General features: G+C 48.2%; 1 protein-coding gene across 3 annotated transcripts in view; it reads right to left on the bottom strand.

Moving 5' to 3' along the window:
- Positions 1–1,022: 1,022 nt before the first annotated feature.
- KCNC1 (potassium voltage-gated channel subfamily C member 1) overlaps positions 1,023–19,157 on the bottom strand; it is a 341,595-nt gene continuing 323,460 nt past the window's right edge. For 2 of the 3 annotated variants that reach the window (XM_073659075.1, XM_073659074.1), the window contains one exon: positions 1,023–1,856. In XM_073659075.1, the coding sequence (XP_073515176.1) occupies positions 1,822–1,856 (35 nt within the window). In that variant the 3' untranslated portion in view covers positions 1,023–1,821. The other variant, XM_073659073.1, reaches the window with a different exon arrangement.

Genomic DNA, 19,157 nt, shown 5'->3' with positions numbered 1-19,157 from the left:
TGAGCTTATCATGGACATCACAGGCAGTATACTCCTCTATAATGGTGAGTTTATCATGGACATCACAGGCAGCATACTCCTCTATAATGGTGAGATTATCATGGACATCACAGGCAGTATACTCCTCTATAATGGTGAGCTTATCATGGACATCACAGGCAGTATACTCCTCTATAATGGTGAGCTTATCATGGACATCACAAGCAGTATACTCCTCTATAATGGTGAGATTATCTTGGATATCACAAGCAGTATACTCCTCTATAATGGTGAGATTATCATGGACATCACAGGCAGTATACTCCTCTATAATGGTGAGCTTATCATGGACATCACAGGCAGTATACTCCTCTATAATGGCGAGATTATAATGGATATCACAGGCAGTATACTCCTCTATAATGGTGAGATTATCATGGACATCACAGGCAGTATACTCCTCTATAATGGTGAGTTTATCATGGATATCACAGGCAGTATACTCCTCTATAATGGTGAGTTTACCATGGATATCACAGGCAGTATACTCCTCTATAATGGTGAGCTCATCATGGACACCACAGGCAGTATACTCCTCTATAATGGTGAGCTCATCATGGACATCACAGGCAGTATACTCCTCTATAATGGTGAGTTTATCATGGATATCACAGGCAGTATAGTCCTCTATAATGGCGAGCTATTCATGGATATCACGGGGTTATACTCCTCTGCATTGCTCAGTAATTGTACGATATGCCTATAGATCACACACAGTTTATTTTGCACATTATAAGCAGTGTACTCGTGTAATTGTAGAGCCAGACGTAGACATTACATATGGGGTCAGGAGGGTCATTCTGTTGCTCTTGTGACATCGTCGTCTCAATGACCCGTGCACTTATCCTGATATACTTTGAAGGCTTCTTCTGCTTCTTACCCATGTGGAGAGTTGATGAAGACATATCATTTCATAGAATGACACCTGCAGAATGTAATCGTTAGTGTCTGTCTCCAACATAATTTTCTATACAGCCGGCAGGTGAAATTACAATACAAAATTTATTTCATGCAAGTTTCTTTTTGCATAACATTTGCATGCACCTTTGCTAAAAACGTTGAATTTTGCATACAATGCAGGTCAGTTCATACTTTGACAAATGTTTCCTGATTTCATACTGCAAGTCCCAGCATTAAACTAGCATGTTGTATGTTTGATATCCATTTTTGATGATTTAGTAAGAAACAGATCTTTAGGGGTAACCACCATGTTTCATATATACTGATAACATACAAGAGATCTCTTCTGGACAGTCAGTATAGGCCACGTGTTATCGGATCAGATGACGGCTCCATGGTCACAAGCATGCCAATGAAAACAGAAAATCCAAATCTGACTATACACGAGTCAAAGTTGTAGCTGTCCATAGAGCGATGTTGTTCTACGACGTGTGGATGTGGTAAATGTGACCGATGGCTGGTAGAGTGCACGTCTTGTTACAAACTGGCAGTCTATGCACAAAATCTCATCCCCGAGCAATGAATGTACAGATTCAAATGTTCACATTTTGCTACATGTTTGTAAAAGAAATAAATGCATTTTACCTCTGAACAGAATCATCTGCGTCTTCACATTTTATACATCATGCAATTCATGCTAAATAAGTAAATGAGTAGTGTTCTGTAGAGTTTTAGGTTTTGGCAGCAGAGGCTGTGGAGAGTTACCGTTGCCCGATGTTGATGTGTTTGTCCATATGCCGAGGTTCTGTCCGGGCGATCACAATCAGGCGCTTCTTTCCGGAACATCAGCCCAAGCCGCCGTAGCTGCCTTTATTTGCATATCTAGCAATGACACGATGCTCTTTGCAAAAATATGCCTGTAAAGAATACAATGAAGACTTAAGACTTCTCCACGGTCTTTTTAAAATTCAAGCTTGTTGATCATTTTAAAAAGAGCAAAGTAAAAAAAAAAAAAGTAGAAGAGCTACATGCAGAGGCAGCCATTGTCTTCTCCAATGGAGCTTAGTGTTTCCATGCAGCTGAACATTGCTTTCTGCGTTAGTAGGTGCCCATTGCCCATGCATCAAATCGTCCTACTTGCGCAGACCCTTGAAGGGATCTTATGGCTCAAATTGTATCCTGAGAAAAAAAAACGATTCTTCCTTTGTCTCCATGTTTTTCCATAAAATTACAGCAGCCAATCAGATCCAATTTTAGCCAAGAGAAAAGCATCAAGTAGCAAGACACTACTCTATGTGGTGGTGCTATATACCAAGATCATGCAGCGTAAGGTCTGGCAGAACAGTGTGCTGCCCACTTTCCTTCATCTTTCAGCTTATCGGTGGCATTGTGGTGCTACTGCCGGAAACAGGAGCAATGGTAAAGGAAATGGTTAGCCCATCGTCTGCTACTGATCCATGCTATAAGATGAATGGGAGGATGGAAGGAGGGCGATGGGCGCACACTGGAGGCCACCACTCTACTTGGAAATGATGGCTACAACCTTTACAACCTTCGTTTGGAAGGTGAAATGTAAAAAGTACAGCGGTGGATCATAAAGTTGAATGGACTAAGAATGAAGTCGACAGTGTAGCCATTCCAGCGGGATTCCCATGCACTGTTACATGCTGAGAGTTGTATCACTTGGCAACAAAATCCAGCAGAGCCAAACTATGGAGAGACGACAAGACGAGAGATCACAGAGGATACAAATCCATTGCGCACACTACAGTGTCTGCTCCTACTTTAACTTATGGAAGCGCTTCATTTTGAACCTTACAGCTGATTTTTTTCCTTCCGCATGCATTGGTATAATTTCCAGCATTTGTAAACAGCATGGCAGAGCTCTTATTACTACTTGCACCATACATATAGCAGGCCGTCTTCATGCTCCACTCGTCATCTGCACGGCTAGGCTCACACCACCAGATAGTTTGCTAACAATTGGAATAATTGACATCTGCAGCTGTTACCTATGGTCTACGTAGCACGAACTGCCCCAGAAATGTAATTTAAAGACGGAGTGCCGTATTTGCACGCTCGCGTCAATTCCTCCTGTTGCCATAGTGATACCACCCACTTCTTGCAGCTACAGACATAGCATGCAGCCATTTTCTGTCTTTTACACATGCAGGGAACATGTCAACAAACAATGAATTCAGATTATGAGAACAATACTATGCTCTTCACATATGTCTGATGGGCCAAGAAGTGACGGAAAACATTTTTACCAAGCAGACTTCCATTTCTATCTTGATATGTTTGATCCTACACATTGCATGTAATGTAGCAGACACAAGGCGTGAGCAGCGAAAGTCTCACTGTTGTGTGGATGCATGTATGTATGGGCGACAGAGATCCGCCATTAATATTAAGAGACCCAATCAATACTACGGAACAGTGTGAAGAGACAAAGGCCCTAGATGTCATGTATAATAGTCATAAGTCTACAAAGAACAAGCACTCAGATCAGTCAGAAGGTTCCCAGTCACTAGACCTATAGGACTGGGCACATTGGAGTCACTGGACCTATAGGACTGGGCACATTGGAGTCACTAGACCTATAGGACTGGGCACATTGGAGTCACTAGACCTATAGGACTGGGCACATTGGAGTCACTGGACCTATAGGACTGGGAACATTGGAGTCACTGGACCTATAGGACTGGGCACATTGGAGTCACTGGACCTATAGGACTGGGCACATTGGAGTCACTGGACCTATAGGACTGGGCACATTGGAGTCACTGGACCTATAGGACTGGGCACATTGGAGTCACTGGACCTACAGCACTGGGCACATTGGAGTCACTGGACCTACAGGACTGGGCACATTGGAGTCACTGGACCTATAGAACTGGGCACATTGGAGTCACTGGACCTATAGGACTGGGCATATTGGAGTCACTTGAACTATCAGACAGGGCACATTGGAGTCACTTGAACTATCAGACTGGGCACATAGGAGTCACTGGAACTATAGGACTGGGCACATAGGAGTCATTGGAATTATCGGACTGGGAACATTGGAGTCACTGGACCTAGACGACTGCGCACATTGGAGTCACTGGACCTATAGAACTGGGCACATTGGAGTCACTGGACCTATAGGACTGGGCACATTGGAGTCACTGGACCTGTAGAACTGGGCACATTGGAGTCACTGGACCTATAGGACTGGGCACATTGGAGTCACTGGACCTAGACGACTGGGCACATTGGAGTCACTGGACCTATAGGACTGGGCACATTGGAGTCACTGGACCTATAGGACTGGGCACATTGGAGTCACTGGACCTATAGGACTGGGCACATTGGAGTCACTGGAACTATAGGACTGGGCACATTGGAGTCACTGGAACTATAGGACTGGGCACATTGGAGTCACTGGAACTATAGGACTGGGCACATTGTGACCACTGGAACGATAGGACTGGGCACATTGGAGTCACTGGACCTATAGGACTGGGCACATTGGAGTCACTGGACCTATATGACTGGACACATTGGAGTCACTGGAACTATAGGACTGGGCACATTGGAGTCACTGGAACTATAGGACTGGGCACATTGGAGTCACTGGAACTATAGGAATGGGCACATTGGAGTCACTGGAACTATAGGACTGGGCACATTGGGACCACTGGAACGATAGGACTGGGCACCTTGGAGTCACTGGACTTATAAGACTGGTCACATTGGAGTCACTGGACCTATAGGACTGGGCACATTGGAGTCACTGGACCTATAGGACTGGGCACATTGGAGTCACTGGAACTATAGGACTGGGCACATTGGAGTCACTGGACCTATAGGACTGGGCACATTGGAGTCACTGGACCTATAGGACTGGGCACATTGGAGTCACTGGACCTATAGGACTGGGCACATTGGAGTCACTGGACCTATAGGACTGGGCACATTGGAGTCACTGGACCTACAGGACTGGGCACATTGGAGTGACTGGACCTACAGGACTGGACACATTGGAGTCACTGGACCTATAGAACTGGGCACATTGGAGTCACTGGACCTATAGGACTGGGCATATTGGAGTCACTTGAACTATCAGACAGGGCACATTGGAGTCACTTGAACTATCAGACTGGGCACATAGGAGTCACTGGAACTATAGGACTGGGCACATAGGAGTCATTGGAATTATCGGACTGGGAACATTGGAGTCACTGGACCTAGACGACTGCGCACATTGGAGTCACTGGACCTATAGAACTGGGCACATTGGAGTCACTGGACCTATAGGACTGGGCACATTGGAGTCACTGGACCTGTAGAACTGGGCACATTGGAGTCACTGGACCTATAGGACTGGGCACATTGGAGTCACTGGACCTAGACGACTGGGTACATTGGAGTCACTGGACCTATAGGACTGGGCACATTGGAGTCACTGGACCTATAGGACTGGGCACATTGGAGTCACTGGAACTATAGGACTGGGCACATTGGAGTCACTGGAACTATAGGACTGGGCACATTGTGACCACTGGAACGATAGGACTGGGCACATTGGAGTCACTGGACCTATAGGACTGGGCACATTGGAGTCACTGGAACTATAGGACTGGACACATTGGAGTCACTGGAACTATAGGACTGGGCACATTGGAGTCACTGGAACTATAGGACTGGGCACCTTGGAGTCACTGGAACTATAGGAATGGGCACATTGGAGTCACTGGAACTATAGGACTGGGCACATTGGGACCACTGGAACGATAGTACTGGGCACATTGGAGTCACTGGACTTATAAGACTGGTCACATTGGAGTCACTGGACCTATAGGACTGGGCACATTGGAGTCACTGGACCTATAGGACTGGGCACATTGGAGTCACTGGAACTATAGGACTGGGCACATTGGAGTCACTGGACCTATAGGACTGGGCACATTGGAGTCACTGGACCTATAGGACTGGGCACATTGGAGTCACTGGACCTATAGGACTGGGCACATTGGAGTCACTGGACCTATAGGACTGGGCACATTGGAGTCACTGGACCTACAGGACTGGGCACATTGGAGTCACTGGACCTACAGGACTGGGCACATTGGAGTCACTGGACCTATAGCACTGGGCACATTGGAGTCACTGGACCTATAGGACTGGGCATATTGGAGTCACTTGAACTATCAGACAGGGCACATTGGAGTCACTTGAACTATCAGACTGGGCACATAGGAGTCATTGGAACTATAGGACTGGGCACATAGGAGTCATTGGAATTATCGGACTGGGAACATTGGAGTCACTGGACCTAGACGACTGCGCACATTGGAGTCACTGGACCTATAGAACTGGGCACAATGGAGTCACTGGACCTATAGGACTGGGCACATTGGAGTCACTGGACCTGTAGAACTGGGCACATTGGAGTCACTGGACCTATAGGACTGGGCACATTGGAGTCACTGGACCTAGACGACTGGGCACATTGGAGTCACTGGACCTATAGGACTGGGCACATTGGAGTCACTGGACCTATAGGACTGGGCACATTGGAGTCACTGGACCTATAGGACTGGGCACATTGGAGTCACTGGAACTATAGGACTGGGCACATTGGAGTCACTGGAACTATAGGACTGGGCACATTGGAGTCACTGGAACTATAGGACTGGGAACATTGTGACCACTGGAACGATAGGACTGGGCACATTGGAGTCACTGGACCTATAGGACTGGGCACATTGGAGTCACTGGACCTATAGGACTGGACACATTGGAGTCACTGGAACTATAGGACTGGGCACATTGGAGTCACTGGAACTATAGGACTGGGCACATTGGAGTCACTGGAACTATAGGAATGGGCATATTGGAGTCCCTGGAACTATAGGTCTGGGCACATTGGAGTCATTGGAACTATAGAACTGGGTACATTGGAGTCACTGGAACTATAGGACTGGGCACATTGGAGTCACTGGACCTATAGAACTGGGCACATTGGAGTCACTGGACCTATAGGACTGGGCACATTGGAGTCACTGGACCTGTAGAACTGGGCACATTGGAGTCACTGGAACTATAGGACTGGGAACATTGTGACCACTGGAACGATAGGACTGGGCATATTGGAGTCACTGGACCTATAGGACTGGGCACATTGGAGTCACTGGACCTATAGGACTGGACACATTGGAGTCACTGGAACGATAGGACTGGGCACATTGGAGTCACTGGACTTATAAGACTGGTCACATTGGAGTCACTGGACCTATAGGACTGGGCATATTGGAGTCACTGGACCTATAGGACTGGGCACATTGGAGTCATTGGAACTATAGAACTGGGTACATTGGAGTCACTGGAACTATAGGACTGGGCACATTGGAGTCACTGGAACTATAGGACTGGGCACATTGGAGTCACTGGACCTAGACGACTGCGCATATTGGAGTCACTGAAACTATAGGACTGGGCAAATTGGAGTCACTGGACCTAGACGACTGCGCACATTGGAGTCACTGGAACTATAGGACTGGGCACATAGGAGTCACTGGACCTAGACGACTGCGCATATTGGAGTCACTGGACCTATAGGACTGGGCACATTGGAGTCACTGGAACTATAGGACTGGGCATATTGGGACCACTGGAACGATAGGACTGGGTACATTGAAGACACTGAAACTAGACGACTGCGCATATTGGAGTCACTGGACCTATAGAACTGGGCACATTGGAGTCAGTGGAACAATAGGACTGGGCACATTGGAGTCATTGGACCTATAGGACTGGGCACATTGGAGTCACTGGAACTATAGGACTGGGCATATTGGGACCACTGGAACGATAGGACTGGGCACATTGAAGTCACTGGAACTATAGGACTGGGCACATTGGAGTCACTGGAACTATCGGACTGGCACATTGGAGTCAACTGAACAATCAGACTGGGCACACTGGAGTCACTGGAACTATACGACTGCGCACATTGGAGTCACTGGAACTATCAAACTGGGCACATTGGAGTCACTGAAACTATAGAACTGGGCACATTGGAGTCCTTGGAATTAACAGACTTGGTCACATTGGAGTCACTGGAACTATAAGATCGGGCACATTGGAGTCACTGGAACTATAGGACTGGGCACATTGGAGTCAATTGAACTATCAAACTGGGCACATTGGAGTCACTGGAACTATCAGACTGCGCACATTGGAGTCACTGGAACTATCAGACTGGGCTCATTGGAGTCACTGGAACTATCAGACTGGGCACATTGGAGTTACTGGAACTATCAGACTGGGCACATTGGAGTCACTGGAACTAAAGGACTGGGCACATTGGAGTCAATTGAACTATCAGACTGGGCACATTGGAGTCACTGGAACTATCGAACTGCGCACATTGGAGTTACTGGAACTATCAGACTGGGCACATTGGAGTCACTGGAACTATAGGACTGGGCACATTGGAGTCATTGGAATTATCGGACTGGGCACATTAGAGTCACTTGAACTTTCAGACTGGGCACATTGGAGTCACTGGAACTATCAGACTGGGCACATTGGAGTCACTGGAACTATAGTACTGGGCACATAGGAGTCATTGGAATTATCGGACTGGGCACATTGGAGTCACTTGAACTATCAGACTGGGCACATTGGAGTCACTGCAACTATCGGACTGGGCACATTCGAGTCATTGGAATTATCGGACTGGACACATTGGAGTCACTGCAACTATCGGACTGGGCACATTGGAGTCACTGCAACTATCGGACTGGGCACATTGGAGTCACTGGAACTATAGGACTGGACACAATGGAGTCACTGCAACTATCGGACTGGGCACATTGGAGTCACTGGAACTATCGTACTGGGCACATTGGAGTCACTGGAACTATCGGACTGGGCACATTGGAGTCACTGGAACTATCGGACTGGGCACATTGGAGTTACTGGAACTATCAGACTGGGCACATTGGAGTCACTGGAACTATCGGACTGGCACATTGGAGTCAACTGAACTATCAGACTGGGCACATTGGAGTCACTGGAACTATAGGACTGCACACATTGGAGTCACTGGAACTATCAAACTGGGCACATTGGAGTCACTGGAACTATAGGACTGGGCACATTGGAGTTATTGGAATTATCGAACTGGGCACATTGGAGTCACTGGAACTATCAGACTGGGCACATTGGAGTCACTGGAACTATAGGACTGGGCACATTGGAGTCACTGGAACTATAGGACTGGGCACATTGGAGTCACTGGACCTATAGGATTGGGCATATTGGAGTCACTGGACCTATAGGACTGGACACATTGGAGTCACTGGAACTTTAGGACTGGGCATATTGGGACCACTGGAACGATAGGACTGGGCACATTGAAGTCACTGGAACTAGACCACTGCGCATATTGGAGTCACTGGACCTATAGGACTGGGCACATTGGAGTCACTGGAACTATAGGACTGAGCACATTGGAGTCACTGGACCTATAGGACTGGGCACATTGGAGTCACTGGACCTATAGGACTGGGCACACTGGAGTCACTGGAACTATAGGACTGGGCATATTGGGACCACTGGAACGATAGGACTGGGCACATTGCAGTCACTGGAAATATAGGACTGGGCACATTGGAGTCACTGGAACAATAGGACTGGGCACATTGGAGTCACTGGAACTATAGGACTGGGCATATTAGAGTCACTGGAACTATAGGACTGGGCACATTGAAGTCACTGGAACTATAGGACTGGGCACATTGGAGTCACTGGAACTATAGGACTGGGCATATTGGAGTCACTGGACCTATAGGACCGGGCACATTGAAGTCACTGGAACTATAGGACTGGGCACATTGGAGTCACTGGAACTATAGGACTGGGCATATTGGAGTCACTGGAACTATAGGACTGGGCACATTGAAGTCACTGGAACTATAGGACTGGGCACATTGGAGTCACTGGAACTATCAGACTGGGCACATTGGAGTCACTGGAACTATAGGACTGGGCACATAGGAGTCATTGGAATTATCGGACTGGGCACATTGGAGTCATTGGAATTATCGGACTGGGCACATTGGAGTCACTTGAACTTTCAGACTGGACACATTGGAGTCACTGCAACTATCGGACTGGGCACATTGGAGTCATTGGAATTATCCGGCTGGACACATTGGAGTCACTGCAACTATCGGACTGGGCACATTGGAGTCACTGCAACTATCGGACTGGGCACATTGGAGTCACTGGAACTATAGGACTGGACACATTGGAGTCATTGCAACTATTGGAATGGGCACATTGGAGTCACTGGAACTATCGGACTGGGCACATTGGAGTCACTGGAACTATAGGACTGGACACATTGGAGTCACTGCAACTATCGGACGGGGCACATTGGAGTCACTGGAACTATCGGACTGGGCACATTGGAGTTACTGGAACTATCAGATTGGGCACATTGGAGTCACTGGAATTATCGGACTGGCACATTGGAGTCAATTGAACTATCAGACTGGGCACATTGGAGTCACTGGAACTATAGGACTGTGCACATTGGAGTCACTGGAACTATCAAACTGGGCACATTGGAGTCACTGGAACTATAGGACTGGGCACATTGGAGTCATTGGAATTATCGGACTGGGCACATAGGAGTCACTGGAACTATCAGATTGGGCACATTGGAGTCACTGGAACTATAGGACTGGGCACATTGGAGTCACTGGAACTATAGGACTGGGCACATTGGAGTCACTGGAACTATAGGACTGGGCACATTGGAGTCACTGGACCTATAGGACTGGGCATATTGGTGTCACTGGACCTATAGGACTGGGCACATTGGAGTCACTGGAAATATAGGACTGGGCATATTGGGACCACTGCAACGATAGGACTGGGCACATTGAAGTCACCGGAACTAGACGACTGCGCATATTGGAGTCACTGGACCTATAGGACTGGGCACATTGGAGTCACTGGAACTATAGGACTGGGCACATTGGAGTCATTGGAATTATCCGACTGGACACATTGGAGTCACTGCAACTATCGGACTGGGCACATTGGAGTCACTGCAACTATCGGACTGGGCACATTGGAGTCACTGGAACTATAGGACTGGACACATTGGAGTCACTGCAACTATCGGAATGGGCACATTGGAGTCACTGGAACTATCGGACTGGGCACATTGGAGTCACTGGAACTATCGAACTGGGCACATTGGAGTCATTGGAATTATCGGACTGGGCACATTAGAGTCACTGGAACTATCAGACTGGGCACATTGGAGTCACTGGAACTATAGGACTGGGCACATAGGAGTCATTGGAATTATCGGACTGGGCACATTGGAGTCATTGGAATTATCGGACTGGGCACATTGGAGTCACTTGAACTTTCAGACTGGGCACATTGGAGTCACTGCAACTATCGGACTGGGCAGATTGGAGTCATTGGAATTATCCGGCTGGACACATTGGAGTCACTGCAACTATCGGATTGGGCACATTGGAGTCACTGCAACTATCGGACTGGGCACATTGGAGTCACTGGAACTATAGGACTGGACACATTGGAGTCATTGCAACTATTGGAATGGGCACATTGGAGTCACTGGAACTATCGGACTGGGCACATTGGAGTCACTGGAACTATAGGACTGGACACATTGGAGTCACTGCAGCTATCGGACGGGGCACATTGGAGTCACTGAAACTATCGGACTGGGCACATTGGAGTTACTGGAACTATCAGATTGGGCACATTGGAGTCACTGGAACTATCGGACTGGCACATTGGAGTCAATTGAACTATCACACTGGGCACATTGGAGTCACTGGAACTATAGGACTGCGCACATTGGAGTCACTGGAACTATCAAACTGGGCACATTGGAGTCACTGGAACTATAGGACTGGGCACATTGGAGTCATTGGAATTATCGGACTGGGCACATTGGAGTGACTGGAACTATCAGACTGGGCACATTGGAGTCACTGGAACTATAGGACTGGGCACATTGGAGTCACTGGAACTATAGGACTGGGCACATTGGAGTCACTGGAACTATAGAACTGGGCACATTGGAGTCACTGGACCTATAGGACTGGGCATATTGGAGTCACTGGACCTATAGGACTGGGCACATTGGAGTCACTGGAACTATAGGACTGGGCATATTGGGACCACTGGAACGATAGGACTGGGCACATTGAAGTCACCGGAACTAGACGACTGCGCATATTGGAGTCACTGGACCTATAGGACTGGGCACATTGGAGTCACTGGAACTATAGGACTGGGCACATTGGAGTCACTGGAACTATAGGACTGGGCACATTGGAGTCATTGGAATTATCCGACTGGACACATTGGAGTCACTGCAACTATCGGACTGGGCACATTGGAGTCACTGCAACTATCGGACTGGGCACATTGGAGTCACTGGAACTATCAGACTGGGCACATTGGAGTCACTGGAACTATAGGAATGGACACATTGGAGTCACTGCAACTATCGGACTGGGCACATTGGAGTCATTGGAATTATCGGACTGGGCACATTGGAGTCACTGGAACTATCAGACTGGGCACATTGGAGTCATTGGAACTATCAGACTGGGCACATTGGAGTCACTGGAACTATAGGACTGGGCACATAGGAGTCATTGGAATTATCGGACTGGGCACATTGGAGTCATTGGAATTATCGGACTGGGCACATTGGAGTCACTTGAACTTTCAGACTGGGCACATTGGAGTCACTGCAACTATAGGACTGGGCACATTGGAGTCATTGGAATTATCCGGCTGGACACATTGGAGTCACTGCAACTATCGGAATGGGCACATTTGGAGTCACTGGAACTATCAGACTGGGCACATTGGAGTCACTGGAACTATAGGAATGGACACATTGGAGTCACTGCAACTATCGGACTGGGCACATTGGAGTCATTGGAATTATCGGACTGGGCACATTGGAGTCACTGGAACTATCAGACTGGGCACATTGGAGTCATTGGAACTATCAGACTGGGCACATTGGAGTCACTGGAACTATAGGACTGGGCACATAGGAGTCATTGGAATTATCGGACTGGGCACATTGGAGTCATTGGAATTATCGGACTGGGCACATTGGAGTCACTTGAACTTTCAGACTGGGCACATTGGAGTCACTGCAACTATAGGACTGGGCACATTGGAGTCATTGGAATTATCCGGCTGGACACATTGGAGTCACTGCAACTATCGGACTGGGCACATTGGAGTCACTGCAACTATCGGACTGGGCACATTGGAGTCACTGGAACTATAGGACTGGACACATTGGAGTCATTGCAACTATTGGAATGGGCACATTGGAGTCACTGGAACTATCGGACTGGGCACATTGGAGTCACTGGAACTATAGGACTGGACACATTGGAGTCACTGCAACTATAGGACGGGGCACATTGGAGTCACTGGAACTATCGGACTGGGCACATTGGAGTTACTGGAACTATCAGATTGGGCACATTGGAGTCACTGGAACTATCGGACTGGCACATTGGAGTCAATTGAACGATCAGACTGGGCACATTGGAGTCACTGGAACTATAGGACTGCGCACATTGGAGTCACTGGAACTATCAAACTGGGCACATTGGAGTCACTGGAACTATAGGACTGGGCACATTGGAGTCATTGGAATTATCGGACTGGGCACATTGGAGTAACTGGAACTATCAGACTGGGCACATTGGAGTCACTGGAACTATAGGACTGGGCACATTGGAGTCACTGGAACTATAGGACTGGGCACATTGGAGTCACTGGACCTATAGGACTGGGCACATTGGAGTCACTGGACCTATAGGACTGGGCATATTGGAGTCACTGGACCTATAGGACTGGGCACATTGGAGTCACTGCAACTATCGGACTGGGCACATTGGAGTCACTGGAACTATAGGACTGGACACATTGGAGTCATTGCAACTATTGGAATGGGCACATTGGAGTCACTGGAACTATCGGACTGGGCACATTGGAGTCACTGGAACTATAGGACTGGACACATTGGAGTCACTGCAACTATAGGACGGGGCACATTGGAGTCACTGGAACTATCGGACTGGGCACATTGGAGTTACTGGAACTATCAGATTGGGCACATTGGAGTCACTGGAACTATCGGACTGGCACATTGGAGTCAATTGAACTATCAGACTGGGCACATTGGAGTCACTGGAACTATAGGACTGCGCACATTGGAGTCACTGGAACTATCAAACTGGGCACATTGGAGTCACTGGAACTATAGGACTGGGCACATTGGAGTCATTGGAATTATCGGACTGGGCACATTGGAGTAACTGGAACTATCAGACTGGGCACATTGGAGTCACTGGAACTATAGGACTGGGCACATTGGAGTCACTGGAACTATAGGACTGGGCACATTGGAGTCACTGGACCTATAGGACTGGGCACATTGGAGTCACTGGACCTATAGGACTGGGCATATTGGAGTCACTGGACCTATAGGACTGGGCACATTGGAGTCACTGGAACTATAGGACTGGGCATATTGGGACCACTGGAACGATAGGACTGGGCACATTGAAGTCACCGGAACTAGACGACTGCGCATATTGGAGTCACTGGACCTATAGGACTGGGCACATTGGAGTCACTGGAACTATAGGATTGCGCACATTGGAATCATTGGAATTATCCGACTGGACACATTGGAGTCACTGCAACTATCGGACTGGGTACATTGGAGTCACTGCAACTATCGGACTGGGCACATTGGAGTCACTGGAACTATAGGACTGGACACATTGGAGTCACTGCAACTATCGGAATGGGCACATTGGAGTCACTGGAACTATCGGACTGGGCAAATTGGAGTCACTGGAACTATAGGACTGGACACATTGGAGTCACTGCAACTATCGGACTGGGCACATTGGAGTCACTGGAACTATCGGACTGGGCACATTGGAGTTACTGGAACTATCAGACTGGGAACATTGGAGTCACTGGAACTATCGGACTGGCACATTGGAGTCAATTGAACTATCAGACTGGGCACATTGGAGTCACTGGAACTATAGGACTGCGCACATTGGAGTCACTGGAACTATCAAACTCGGCACATTGGAGTCACTGGAACTATAGGACTGGGCACATTGGAGTCATTGGAATTATCGGACTGGGCACATTGGAGTCACTGGAACTATCAGACTGGGCACATTGGAGTCACTGGAACTATAGGACTGGGCACATTGGAGTCACTGGAACTATAGGACTGGGCACATTGGAGTCACTGGAACTATAGGACTGGGCACATTGGAGTCACTGGACCTATAGGACTGGGCATATTGGAGTCACTGGACCTATAGGACTGGGCACATTGGAGTCACTGGAACTATAGGACTGGGCATATTGGGACCACTGGAATGATAGGACTGCGCACATTGAAGTCACCGGATCTAGACGACTGCGCATATTGGAGTCACTGGACCTATTGGACTGGGCACATTGGAGTCACTGAAACTATCGGACTTGCACATTGGAGTCAATTGAACTATCAGACTGGGCACATTGGAGTCACTGGAACTATAGGACTGCGCACATTGGAGTCACTGGAACTATCAAACTGGGCACATTGGAGTCACTGGAACTATAGCACTGGGCACATTGGAGTCATTGGAATTATCGGACTGGGCACATTGGAGTAACTGGAACTATCAGACTGGGCACATTGGAGTCACTGGAACTATAGGACTGGGCACATTGGAGTCACTGGAACTATAGGACTGGGCACATTGGAGTCACTGGAACTATAGGACTGGACACATTGGAGTCACTGCAACTATAGGACGGGGCACATTGGAGTCACTGGAACTATCGGACTGGGCACATTGGAGTTACTGGAACTATCAGATTGGGCACATTGGAGTCACTGGAACTATCGGACTGGCACATTGGAGTCAATTGAACTATCAGACTGGGCACATTGGAGTCACTGGAACTATAGGACTGCGCACATTGGAGTCACTGGAACTATCAAACTGGGCACATTGGAGTCACTGGAACTATAGGACTGGGCACATTGGAGTCATTGGAATTATCGGACTGGGCACATTGGAGTAACTGGAACTATCAGACTGGGCACATTGGAGTCACTGGAACTATAGGACTGGGCACATTGGAGTCACTGGAACTATAGGACTGGGCACATTGGAGTCACTGGACCTATAGGACTGGGCACATTGGAGTCACTGGACCTATAGGACTGGGCATATTGGAGTCACTGGACCTATAGGACTGGGCACATTGGAGTCACTGGAACTATAGGACTGGGCATATTGGGACCACTGGAACGATAGGACTGGGCACATTGAAGTCACCGGAACTAGACGACTGCGCATATTGGAGTCACTGGACCTATAGGACTGGGCACATTGGAGTCACTGGAACTATAGGATTGGGCACATTGGAATCATTGGAATTATCCGACTGGACACATTGGAGTCACTGCAACTATCGGACTGGGTACATTGGAGTCACTGGAACTATCGGACTGGGCACATTGGAGTCACTGGAACTATAGGACTGGACACATTGGAGTCACTGCAACTATCGGAATGGGCACATTGGAGTCACTGGAACTATCGGACTGGGCAAATTGGAGTCACTGGAACTATAGGACTGGACACATTGGAGTCACTGCAACTATCGGACTGGGCACATTGGAGTCACTGGAACTATCGGACTGGGCACATTGGAGTTACTGGAACTATCAGACTGGGCACATTGGAGTCACTGGAATTATCGGACTGGCACATTGGAGTCAATTGAACTATCAGACTGGGCACATTGGAGTCACTGGAACTATAGGACTGCGCACATTGGAGTCACTGGAACTATCAAACTCAGCACATTGGAGTCACTGGAACTATAGGACTGGGCACATTGGAGTCATTGGAATTATCGGACTGGGCACATTGGAGTCACTGGAACTATCAGACTGGGCACATTGGAGTCACTGGAACTATAGGACTGGGCACATTGGAGTCACTGGAACTATAGGACTGGGCACATTGGAGTCACTGGAACTATAGGACTGGGCACATTGGAGTCACTGGACCTATAGGACTGGGCATATTGGAGTCACTGGACCTATAGGACTGGGCACATTGGAGTCACTGGAACTATAGGACTGGGCATATTGGGACCACTGGAATGATAGGACTGCGCACATTGAAGTCACCGGATCTAGACGACTGCGCATATTGGAGTCACTGGACCTATTGGACTGGGCACATTGGAGTCACTGAAACTATCGGACTGGCACATTGGAGTCAATTGAACTATCAGACTGGGAACATTGGAGTCACTGGAACTATAGGACTGCGCACATTGGAGTCACTGGAACTATCAAACTGGGCACATTGGAGTCACTGGAACTATAGCACTGGGCACATTGGAGTCATTGGAATTATCGGACTGGGCACATTGGAGTAACTGGAACTATCAGACTGGGCACATTGGAGTCACTGGAACTATAGGACTGGGCACATTGGAGTCACTGGAACTATAGGACTGGGCACATTGGAGTCACTGGAACTATAGGACTGGGCACATTGGAGTCACTGGACCTATAGGACTGGGCATATTGGAGTCACTGGACCTATAGGACTGGGCACATTGGAGTCACTGGAACTATAGGACTGGGCATATTGGGACCACTGGAACGATAGGACTGGGCACATTGAAGTCACCGGAACTAGACGACTGCGCATATTGGAGTCACTGGACCTATAGGACTGGGCACATTGGAGTCACTGGAACTATAGGACTGGGCACATTGGAATCATTGGAATTATCCGACTGGACACATTGGAGTCACTGCAACTATCGGACTGGGTACATTGGAGTCACTGCAGCTATCGGACTGGGCACATTGGAGTCACTGGAACTATAGGACTGGACACATTGGAGTCACTGCAACTATCGGAATGGGCACATGGGAGTCACTGGAACTATCGGACTGGGCACATTGGAGTCACTGGAACTATAGGACTGGACACATTGGAGTCACTGCAACTATCGGACTGGGCACATTGGAGTCACTGGAACTATCGGACTGGGCACATTGGAGTTACTGGAACTATCAGACTGGGCACATTGGAGTCACTGGAACTATCGGACTGGCACATTGGAGTCAATTGAACTATCAGACTGGGCACATTGGAGTCACTGGAACTATAGGACTGCGCACATTGGAGTCACTGGAACTATCAAACTCGGCACATTGGAGTCACTGGAACTATAGGACTGGGCACATTGGAGTCATTGGAATTATCGGACTTGGCACATTGGAGTCACTGGAACTATCAGACTGGGCACATTGGAGTCACTGGAACTATAGGACTGGGCACATTGGAGTCACTGGAACTATAGGACTGTGCACATTGGAGTCACTGGAACTATCAGACTGGGCACATTGGAGTCACTGCAACTATCGGACTGGGCACATTGGAGTCATTGGAATTATCGGACTGGACACATTGGAGTCACTGCAACTATTGGACTGGGCACATTGGAGTCACTGCAACTATCGGACTGGGCACATTGGAGTCACTGGAACTATAGGACTGGGCACATTGGAGTCACTGGACCTATAGGATTGGGCATATTGGAGTCACTGGACCTATAGGACTGGGCACATTGGAGTCACTGGAACTTTAGGACTGGGCATATTGGGACCACTGGAACGATAGGACTGGGCAAATTGAAGTCACTGGAACTAGACCACTGCGCATATTGGAGTCACTGGACCTATAGGACTGGGCACATTGGAGTCACTGGAACTATAGGACTGGGCATATTGGGACCACTGGAATGATAGGACTGGGCACATTGAAGTCACTGGAACTATAGGACTGGGCACATTGGAGTCACTGGAACTATAGGACTGGGCACATTGGAGTCACTGGAACTATAGGACTGGGCATATTGGAGTCACTGGAACTATAGGACTGGGCACACTGAAGTCACTGGAACTATAGGACTGGGCACATTGGAGTCACTGGAACTATAGGACTGGGCATATTGGAGTCACTGGACCTATAGGACCGGGCACATTGGAGTCACTGGAACTATAGGACTGG

The sequence above is a fragment of the Phyllobates terribilis genome, unplaced genomic scaffold (assembly GCF_046119375.1).
Source record: "Phyllobates terribilis strain yellow unplaced genomic scaffold, ASM4611937v1 Scaffold_13__5_contigs__length_258822181, whole genome shotgun sequence".
Lineage (NCBI taxonomy): Eukaryota > Metazoa > Chordata > Amphibia > Anura > Dendrobatidae > Phyllobates > Phyllobates terribilis.
This window is presented reverse-complemented; position numbering and strand designations above follow the sequence as displayed.